General features: G+C 44.8%; 1 protein-coding gene across 1 annotated transcript in view; it reads left to right on the top strand.

The window, feature by feature from the left end:
- The first annotated feature begins 207 nt into the window (after positions 1–207).
- Positions 208–11,163, top strand: part of LOC118418255 — a 14,281-nt gene continuing 3,325 nt past the window's right edge. The window contains exons 1-5 of the mRNA XM_035824101.1: positions 208–385; positions 2,059–2,833; positions 3,715–4,342; positions 6,273–6,389; positions 7,975–8,142. Coding sequence (XP_035679994.1) covers positions 208–385; positions 2,059–2,833; positions 3,715–4,342; positions 6,273–6,389; positions 7,975–8,142 — 1,866 coding nt within the window. The remainder of the gene's footprint in view (positions 386–2,058; positions 2,834–3,714; positions 4,343–6,272; positions 6,390–7,974; positions 8,143–11,163) is intronic.

The raw sequence follows: 11,163 nt of genomic DNA, 5'->3' as shown, positions 1-11,163 counted from the left end.
TGGCAAAATTTTCGACGAGAATACTCGTAAGAAGCGTAGGAACATTTTTGGAAAAGATGCAGACGTGGAAAAAGCAGAAACTACGATAAAAGAAGTCGTCGAAAGTTTTACAGGCGTAAACATCGTGTCACAATCATATCAACCCAGCGTCTTCGTCTGCGCCGAGTGTTTTACGGTGATAAAGTCGTTTGCACTCGCTAACAAACGATGTATGGACGCAAGGGAAAAATTCCAGGATCGTGGAAAAAACGGGTTTCTCGCGCGTCGCCAGAAGAGAACCCGCTCAACGCCAGGCACTCCTGGCAAGGTGACGAAGCGACGGAGACAGTTATTCTCACCAGGAACGACGCCTCGGAAGTCATCAACAAGTCCTTCCACATTCAAAGTAAGTAACTTGGCGCCTTTTTTGCAGCTGTAAATTTTTTCTGGGGCTTCGATATCGAAAAAAAAAAGTATCGTTCGAACGTTGTATCTATAGTTCTTACTAGGGACATGTTCTGGCATGTATTTGTGTAGCGGTACTGAATTAACATGATGATGGTTGAAATCAACACATGACAGGTTCGAATTAACATATTGTATGGAAGTGAAAATATGTGTATACTCGACTGTATTGTAATGAATTCACTGTGCTGTTCTCGTTCTCGCTAGCCCTTGATAATAGTTGTGTAGCCCTGGTTGTATTTCGTTCTATACACAGCCAAATAAATAGACCAAGTCAAATGAATACAACCTACCTTCCAAGCAGAGGTTTGGCGCCGGCTGTTTTGACGTGTTATGCGTTCTTGTCCGGTCGGGCTTTCAGTTTTGACTCTACAGTTTTAATATCCCCTAATCATACAATGTTCCAGGGAATAATACAGTACTTTGTTCAGGTTTAGTCGTGCTGTGTGTTAAAATTTTTATTATGTCTGAAAAAGTAATGGTACACACTACTGTATGGGCATTGAGCCTTCAATTTTTTAAAGAAAAGATACCAACAGTACAACACTCATGATATGCCCTAATTTGTTGAAACATTTTGTCGAAATCTTATGCAAACCCTTATTGTTTTATCATTTAATTAGTAATGAGGATGTTAAGATTTAATCTATTTTGTACTACATGTAATGGTCATTGTCAGACTTAAAGAATGCAGAAACATTTTAAATTAGATTAAGTCTTGTACAGAAGATTGACAGCGGTTGCTTTAAGATTGAAAACCAAGTCATGAAGGTAAAAGAAATCAGTAGAATGCAGCTGTAAAAATAGTGCAGGCACTACGGGTAATTAATAATCACACGGTACTTATATGATGACAATACCTAATTTTCAGTAGTTGTCTCTTTTACCTGGCATTTTTTTTCTTACGTGACCTTAATGACAACAACTTTCTTTCTTCTGACAGGTTTCTCTAGAGAACAAGATCAGGAATATTGGACCACAGATGACAAGTATTGTGAAGCCTCTGCTGGATTACAAGTATTCCACTGTTGCAAATGCTGTGTGCAAACATGAGAAGATAAAACCGTTCATCTTAACCAATGTCCTCTCTGTGCTCAATAAAGAAGCACAAGCCATATGCTCACCGGCCCAGCCATCAATCCTTCGCAGTTCAACACTAGCAGGTTTTAATATCTCAAACATAACAAAGGAACTGGAAGACAGAGCTCCAACCATCACAAGAGTACTACGGGTCATCTCAAGCCCTACAAATGAGACAGTCAGAACAAGGAACGTGCTTGGCACTGTAAGAACAAGGAAACCATCTAGAAAGGCTGGCAGTAAGGCACTATCTTGCATCAAAAGAAAGGTGACTGTCATCCAGCGACAGCAGCTGAGAAAAAAACAACAGGCACGACGGCAGCCAATAATAGCCACATCAGCAGCTGCTCTATTCCGCGCGAGAAATAGGGCCATGTCTGCCATGCAGACTTGTTTAGGCATTAGCCTCTTCAAGTGTCATGCATCAGCTGCACTGTATAAGAGGATGAAGTCTTGTGGAGTAACAGTCAGCCACAAACAAACCTTGAGAGCAGTTGACCAACTGTCTAAGAACCATGACCAGGAGGTCCACAGGTGGAAGAAAGAGCTGGAGACTCCTGTCAGCCCTGTCCAGCAAGGAGAGACTCCGGTCAGCCATGTCCAGCAAGGAGAGACTCCGGTCAGCTATGTCCAGCGAGGAGAGACTCCGGTCAGCCATGTCCAGCAAGGAGAGACTCCGGTCAGCTATGTCAAGCAAGGAGAGACTCCGGTCAGCTTTGTCCAGCGGGGAGAGACTCCGGTCAGCCATGTCCAGCGAGGAGAGACTCCGGTCAGCCATGACCAGCAAGGAGAGACTCCGGTCAGCTATGTCCAGCGAGGAGAGACTCCGGTCAGCCATATCCAGCAAGGAGAGACTCCGGTCAGCTATGTCCAGCAAGGAGAGACTCCTGTCAGCTTTTTCCAGTGGGGAGAGACTCCGGTCAGCTATGTCCAGGGAGGAGAGACTCCGGTCAGCCATGTCAAGCGAGGAGAGACTCCGGTCAGCCATGTCCAGCAAGGAGGGACTCCTGTCAGCTTTTTCCAGCGGGGAGAGACTCCGGTCAGCCATGTCCAGCAAGGAGAGACTCCGGTCAGCTTTGTCCAGCGGGGAGAGACTCCGGTCAGCCATGTCCAGCGAGGAGAGACTCCGGTCAGCTTTGTCCAGCGGGGAGAGACTCCGGTCAGCTATGTCCAGCGGGGAGAGACTCTGGTCAGCCATGTCCAGCGAGGAGAGACTCCGGTCAGCTATGTCCAGCAAGGAGAGACTCAGGTCAGCTATGTCCAGCGAGGAGAGACTCCGGTCAGCTATGTCCAGCGGGGAGAGACTCCGGTCAGCTTTGACCAGCAAGGAGAGACCAAATATTTGATCGTCTCTTCCTGAAGCGGCTTCAGGGGCCAGGGACTCCCAAAGTCCGCACACACTGTCTGCAGGACGTTCCGAAACTCTGGTGTTGTGCTGTCCGTCGCCATTTTTCTGAGAACTGCACGCGGGGGATCGATCAAGTTTCCTGTCCCCGCCTACTACTCCGCCCGGCCTGGCGCCGCGGATCACGTGATGGCTGGGCGGTTACCATAGTAATTCCTATCCTGGCTTCCTATTGGTGACTCCAGAAACTGGAATGGTCCGCGCGGCTTAGAAGTGTTCTGCCACAAGCTCTCGGGGGGAGGGGGTCATTAAGCCCAGCCGGCGAGAGCTTGTGTAAACACAGGCTACCCTCCAGCAAGCTACATTTATACGCCATCACAAGACAGGATTACATAGGTGGGTACTACGTACTAATAATCTCCCTAATCTAAATGCAGTAGTTTTGAAGAGGTAAATATTGCCAAGGTGTGACACTAAATTTCACTTAACTTTCTTACCAATCCCCCGTTATGCCATATCTTTACCAACCCTTCATTTACTGAAGACCACACATGCCGCATGTTTTCTTCTGCACTGTTCCATTACCAGACCGCTCTTAAGTGCTGAACCGTTTTGGACACAGCACACCATTTTCCAACAGACAACCTAAAGGTCAGTGTGCACAAAAATGCTGTCAGTCTTCAGAATGGATAGGGAGAATCAATGAATCATTGTGCGGTTGGTCTTGGAGCCAGAGAGCTGGGTGGCTGTCGAGAACATCGCCCTTAGCGCTGAACTTTAACTTCTTTAATGATATCATTTCCATGATGACAAACAAGCCCACAAAAAGATTACCTCTCTTTCAGGTTTACTGACGATAGGAGTGAGCACGTCACCATCCAGTACAAGATGTGGTCAACCGACACTGTGTGGCGACCATCCTCAACGGACCCAGATCTCCAACTATTCAAGGAAGTTGATGGCAAGCAGCAGATACCAACCGGGCAGCCATCCTTTGTGGGGCCACACTTCGAGGAAGAATACCTGAAGAAGTTAAAATCATCAATCGAAAAAAAGAGGGACCATCTCAACCACCAGCAGTGGCAGGATCAGGAGGGGCAGACATCTTTAGATAGTCCAACAGCTATTGACCAACAATCCACACCTCCATCCTCTGGCTGGTTTCTCCACAACCTCCGTCCATTTCAGCATTTGCCACCTGCTCCACCAGCATTAGATGAAGGGCAGAGGACAGCACTGCAGAGGCTGCTAAACAAGGAGTTCAACTGTCCTCTCCAGGCGGGTGGCCCGCAGCAGCTGCCAGCCCAGGTCCAGGCCCCAGGACAGGCGGCAGGGCAGCAGCAGCCACCAGCGCCGCAACAGGTTCCCGGTCAGGCTGCAATGTTACAGGGGGCAGCAGCGGCGGCTGCGGTTCCGCAGCAGCCAGTTGAGGCAGCCCAGGTTCCACCCCAGACAGTGCAGGGAGCGCAACAGGTTTAATTTCAATCGTTCTGATCCTTACGTTATGGGAAGGTGATTAGTAAATGTTTAGGGGAATTTGCCGAATGTAGAACACGATAATGACCCTAACTAGTGTTTGCATCTCTCTCAGATTGGACAACAACAAGGTGCCGGGCGGTAGCAGGCCAAGCAGCACCTCAAGCGCAGCAGGCCGGATTAAATGCTCAACAGGTGAGCGCAGTTTTGTTTACGAAATAAAAGGGACGGAATATGGTCCGGTAATTAGTTAAAGTGGTCGCTCTCCAATTTTGGGGAAGCGGGTATGGGCTTCAGTAAGGCCTGATGATTTTATATGAATTAATTTCCATAGTGAGTAGTCTGCCCACCCAATAATAAAAATAATGATTGCTTACAAGGAAGGGAAGGCATTTATCTACTACACCAGTGGCTGAATGGATAAGATCTACTCTAGTAAGCAAGGTGGCTACATCTTCTTCCTAGCAAAGTGTAGGCTATCGGCAAGGGTCAACGACCTACCCCGTAATACACGGGTGTGCTACCACATGGGTGTGCTGCCACCCTACTGGCACAGTCAAGAAAACCTGCTGCTCACTATACAGCTGGGTGAGTTAACAAATGAATTGCATATTGTCTGTCATTAAAACTTTACTAGAAGATTTACTTCTAAATACAAAAAGTTCCTGCTCTACACATCTATGTTAGCTTTTTACTGTGTGTTTAACACTGTTTGTGTCCAGGTCTGGGCAGACATGTGATCACATTGCAGCGCTGCTGTTCAAGGTTAAAGTAACAATTCGAACCAACCTGGTGAACCTTGCATGTACTTGCCAGTAGAACACTGTCCCAAGAAAAACCGTCAAGCCCTCCAGAGCCAAAGACGTGTTTCAAAAATGACACTTTTGGCAGTTCGGCAGCTCTAAAACCACCCACAAGTTGAGGACGACTGACCTAAAGCTGAAAAATGTGTAGCACAAGCGGCAAGCCATTTGTTAGCGGCGGTCGAATAATACGTTATAAACCACGAATAAAAAAAACAATATTAATTATTGACCACACCCGGACACATACTGTACATACATACATACATAACGTTATATTAAGGACAGATCCTGTGACCAAAAAAAAAGTTTTTAGACTGATGTTTTCACCGGAACGGGCTGTCTATTCCACAGATGTGCAAGTAACACAAGTTTCTTGCAACTGCTCATTTTCAATTGATACAACAGCAAAGTCGGTAGCGAGTATCAAAGACAGGAAGAAAAAAAACGCTGCTATTTATAGAAAGCAATAAAAACACTTAACAGAAACAGCACCGAAGAGGGCACGGAACAAAAAAAACATGGAGCTCACTGGGAAATGTTGAGGTAAAAGGAGATATTGAGATGGAAGAAGCAGAATGGGGGCTGGATTTATGCATTTAGATTAAGTGAAACAGGAATGTCAAAGACTTTGGTTAACGGTTAACGATAGAAGCCAAGTATGTTGAGTCGGTGTCTTCCTTTAGGAACACCATGGGAGATGGGCGCCGCAAGTCAGAAACGTTTCAACCAGCAGTATTGACAAGAAATTCTTCCAAATGTGCAAAAGACCTGGGAGACTCTGACCACGCAGGAACAGGACAATTTGTCAAAAATGAATCATATGTATTGCAATATCCATGCACTTATTGGATTTGCAACATATGCAGATGCAGCCCTTACTGAGCTGGAAACAAAATTGTGGCGGGCGTGGCGAGTTCCAAGACAAGAGTGGAAAGTACACTTGGCCCCTGAAAGACTTCCGGGATAGTTTTCGCTGTAAGTTGTAACAAAACGGATATCCAAGACGAGAGCTATAAAAGAATCCCTCAATGACATGTCAAAGGGGCTTCCAAAGTTGTACAAATTTATATCCGCTGACTGATGATAAAATTTGACGTCTTGTCTGTGAGAATATCTTTCAGAATCCGGCAGAGGTGACCAAAGCGAAGTTTGCCACGCACATCGAGGTGGCAGTCGCCACACCTGACGTTTTCGCCCTTGTCAATGAGGTGGCTGAGAAATACAAGATGGGTGGCATTGTGGGCAGTCGCCACAAGCAAGTGGTCAAACAAGCCCTGTTGAATACACTGTTTAGTAGTTTTAAAAAAAGTAGAACTCAGTTTCCATGATGGAGGATACCAAAAACTTATACAGCTGATCCACTGTTCCTTGAATCATGTGTATGGAGAGCATACGGTATACTGACGTTATAGTAGAGGTGTGTTCGTTCCTCTTCAAAGACTGGTGTCTGTCTGATACATATTCAATTTTTGTTAACTTTGTGACACAGGTGGCTCCCTTTGCTCGATGGACCACATGGAGATCTACATGACACAAGTCTCACCCTCAACGTCTTGACAGATATATGTACGGGCACCGACTCCAGAAACTCCTTTGGATTTGAGGACTGATTCCAGATACGCAGTTTGACTGATTAAAGAACTGGTGTTTATGTGATTTCCGCATTCGATTTTCAGCCCACGTTTCTGTGTCTATTTTTTACATAGAGACTTTGATAAGGATTTCCCGTTTTAGTTGTGATGTTGTATACACGTTTTGTTATGTTACGGTATAAGAGTTTTGTTGTTTATATGAAGTTGTTGTATGAAGTTAAAATACGTCTCTATCCTATTGACATTTTGTTGGCGTTTAGAAACTGTCTTGTTACTATTTACGATGTTATGAAAATTATGCCTTTGTTTCATTGGTACAGTTTCATTCAACTCGCAAACAATGAGCAATCGTACTCTCCTTTTACAGACTCTTCAGTGTCCTCCTTGCCACACAGATCAAGTGTGCTTGCCAGGCAACTTGTGAAGGAAGGGTGGTCAGACAACCCTGTACCTGTCATCGGATAGGGATGGAACAACTACCCTCCAAGACATACTGAACGGATACTACAGAGAAAGTGTCAAGTTGCCTGTACTAAATGGTATGTCATCTTTTTGATGAAGGAGCTTTTAAATTTTAAAGTGGACAACGATGGGACCACCTGTCCTCCCCCACAGCAAAATGGCAAACAAAAGCCAGTAAGGTAACTTCAGGATTAAAAATGTTTTCTTAATAGAAAATAGTCCATATATCTGCATGCACTTCTTTGGCACTTTGACATTGGCCAAAATAATAAGTCACGGTTAAAAATAAATCATATTCTTAGAAAGGTAAATTGATAAGCTGCACAGGTTTGCGATGCAAAACGTTTTTGTGAAGACCAAGGGTGACCTAACCTATTAAAAGTTTTCTTCTTTGATATATTTCTACCTCTTGTACTTCCGTAACTTAAGGTGATTTGGGGTAAAGTGAGAGTCCTCAACTAGTGGTCTGCCATATAGCATATTTATTGGTATTGAGCATTTAAAGTGGAGTTACAAGTCTTCTATAGCCTTAGCTGATATTTCTATTGTGTAAGTAACAATTTAAGTACATGTATTAGATGGTGTATATTTCAACTTGGTACAGGCATTGAAGGTACTGCTCACTTTAAATAACTCCATAAATCAATTCCTTACAGGTCCAGAGATGGTCAACATGAAGAGTAGAAGGTACATGATTATGTACCAATTGCACAAATTAAGTTGTAAACAAATGTATAACATGTATCTACTTTTCTTCTGTTCTGACCAGTTGCAGGAAGAGCTGCTGAAGATGGGGGAGCTGGCTCTATTAAGGATCGAAGAAAACAGGGTGGCCAAACAGCTGCGCATTACCCCATACGTCATCGCACCTGACACAGATTCCAGCATCCAGCTGGAGAACCTCGAAGAACCCACGAGTCTCCTGACAAATGAGAAGGTGTGTCCTTTTGTTTGTATGTTTGCATTGCATACCCGATGAACTGCCTCATGACGCAGCACACCGTACCGGGTTTGGTGTGCTGGATTAAAGTACATTTTATCTGCTCATACATTGATCCGCTAACACAAGGAAGGACCCCCTACTCGTTTGACAAGTGTACCGGCTGCTTTAATGTGCTTGGCTGTACCCAAAGAAATTGGACTTCCATTTAATATCCTGTCCTAGCTGATTTATTAGCTAGCTGAAATTTTCACTACTTAAGACTGAAGTGTGGAAATGTGTGTGAGGTGCCTTTCCCCCTTAAAAACTGTCACAAGATCGGCGACATGGCGGGATTCGAACTCAGAACCTCTAGGTTCTGAGCAAAAATGCTGCAGTTAGATCATGTGGTGTAACTGCAGTCAACCGTCAGCGTAAAAATGACTATATTTTTGATATTCAACAAAACTTACAAGTGATTTTCGGCAGTTGTAAATTTAGCCAATGGAACAGGGATCTCGTCATATTCTACGTTTTATCCTCCTACAATGCTCTTTTGCAGTGATGCCAACAGCTCGGACTTCAGAGGTCGGAATGTACTGTCTGAAGCTTCACCCTTGCTGAATGTGAGGGTCAAGAGGTGGGGCACCATGTAACAGGCCTAAAGGACACCAGGATGAAAGTTTGACATGGGGAAAACAATTAAACTGAAATAGCACAATGAAAAGGACCTTGCGTACAAGATAAAATCAGTTGTTTTGTGACTATTTTTTTAGTGATTATAAAAGGCTGTATATTGAGGTCCATCACACAGAAACGGAAAAATCAAACCTCAAACAACTTGACGAAATGGGGACTACAGAAGTTGCTGGCAGGGAGATTGCGAAGAAGCTACTGGCAAACAAGGTCTTTATCAGCCACATAGTGACTGGTGGGGATAGCCACTTTTCAATGGTACAGAACGTTATGTTAAAATGAACCTTTGTAAAAGCCAAAGATCTCTCTGTGCGCAGTTACGAGCAGGGATATTACCATTGTACATTAAAACCGGAGGGTACCAAGCAATTCCTGAGGAAAATAGGATTTGCATAATGTGTAGTCTGGGTGAAGTAGAAAGTGAGGCAATACTGTAATTAATAACAGACCATTTGGAAGCCGGCAAGCGAGCGGTTACTTCTGACCCTGTTTCTAACCAGAGCGGCCACGGAAACAGCGCTTGTGGCGATGTCGGATGTCTTTAAATCTAACACATACGTACATGCTGGCCAATGATGCAAACTAATTCAAGAACGATTTTTCAATGGAAAAACAGGGAGAGAAGCCTCGGCAGACAGAGAATTCTGTTAGCCCAACAAGAAAAGCTGGCTTCATCCGCGCAGTCAAGCCCGTGACGGTGACTCCAAGGAAGAAACGCACCCATGGAGTCAGCCACCGACGAGGCAAAAACAACTGCCAAAAGCATCTCCTCAGTTGTAGGCATGGCAGCCAAATATGGTGTTTACTTTGGCCAAGTCTGTGACGAACCTAAACCCAATTCTGTCCGTTCCAACCGACCAATATTTGAATGTATCGGAGATGAAAATGACTCTTCCACTGTAAGCTTGTGCATAGCTGAAAGGCAGCGTCTTATTACGAAAGACAAGGTAATAAGAATTCATATAAGTGAAAGTGCGAAACGTGCACACTATCTAAGCTTCTTTAGTAATATGATAGATGAAAAGTGGGATAGGGCCCAGGGGGGTCTTGCTGGGGCAGGCTCCAGATTTTTGTGAAGCAGTGAGGGATGAGGCACTCCTAGTGGGCATGATGTAACCAAAAGTAGGTTCATACAGTATTTCATTACTTTGGGGATATCAGTTGTACCAGCTGCTGGAAAATAACGTCTATATGATGGATCTGCGTCTTGAACGCTACATTCAAAGAATAATCAACGAGGACGAGATTCATCGCAACCGCATTGAAGAAGATCAGCAAACAAGACTTCTTGAGCATTAGTGGAGATGGGTTTTGAAAGTAATTCTGCAACTATGGCGGCAAAGCAGACAGATGACCCGGAGGCTGCTATTGATTGGGTATTGGAGTAACCATTTAAGTAACCTAAAATGTCTCGCGTTTCTGTCCGCCCCGGGCAGTTTTCTCCATACTTCGTTTAAGCAACTGACATTCTGGTAAGATTTGCCGGTTTATATATTCTGACGGGCGCTGTTGCTTAGTATGTGGTGTCTTCCAAATTTACCTGTTTTCGGGGTGGGTCCTTAGTTATTTAGGGTGTCAGATTGACGATGTGTATTGTGAGGTGTTTGATGCATTGATGCCTCGTTTGTATTCCATGTACTTGTACCTTTGATCTTGAACAATGTTGTGTACCGTACGAAGTTCGAATAAAAGGAATGTAAACTTGAAACCTCATCTTGTTTGAGCCTTGGTTTTATGGTGAGAGCTGAGAGAAGTATAAATGCCAATTTCCTACCACTAGTTAGACCAGAGGTCCGTTATAGCACAGGAGCGGGTTAGCTCTGAAGTCTATTCGCTGACCTTGACCATGACCTCTATTTGTCTAGTTGCCACAATGTCAATGGAACATAGTCGCTGCCTGTGACCCCGTCGATCCCGAGATCCGGCCACCTTTATCCCCCTCGCCTATGAGCAGTATCGGTTACCCAACCACGCCACACCTCCGCCTCCCACAATCTCGATTCTCCCCCTCCGTCCCGTCCCTCCACTCCGCCACATGGTCCAGCTTGTGAAGGCGTACGTACCGAACAGTGGCTGTAGATCACGTTGTTTGAGCGATACATGAAGTACCACCTGTCCAGAATGACAAGTAGAAGCAGACCAACTACGTCTTCTATTGGAGCGCACAAGGTAACGGCACATATCTCACTGACTTGCGTGTATCATTTTAAGGCGGTGTTGGGTATCAACACCAGTAGCTTTCTGTCAGGTACAGTTGAAAAGCTTAATTTGTATATATTTTTCCATTCATCCCGGCCAGCCTAATTTGAATATAATCTGCCCCATGTTCCATTTATGTCTTTC

This window comes from Branchiostoma floridae, chromosome 6, assembly GCF_000003815.2.
Source record: "Branchiostoma floridae strain S238N-H82 chromosome 6, Bfl_VNyyK, whole genome shotgun sequence".
In the NCBI taxonomy this organism is placed as follows: Eukaryota; Metazoa; Chordata; class Leptocardii; order Amphioxiformes; family Branchiostomatidae; genus Branchiostoma; species Branchiostoma floridae.
This window is presented reverse-complemented; position numbering and strand designations above follow the sequence as displayed.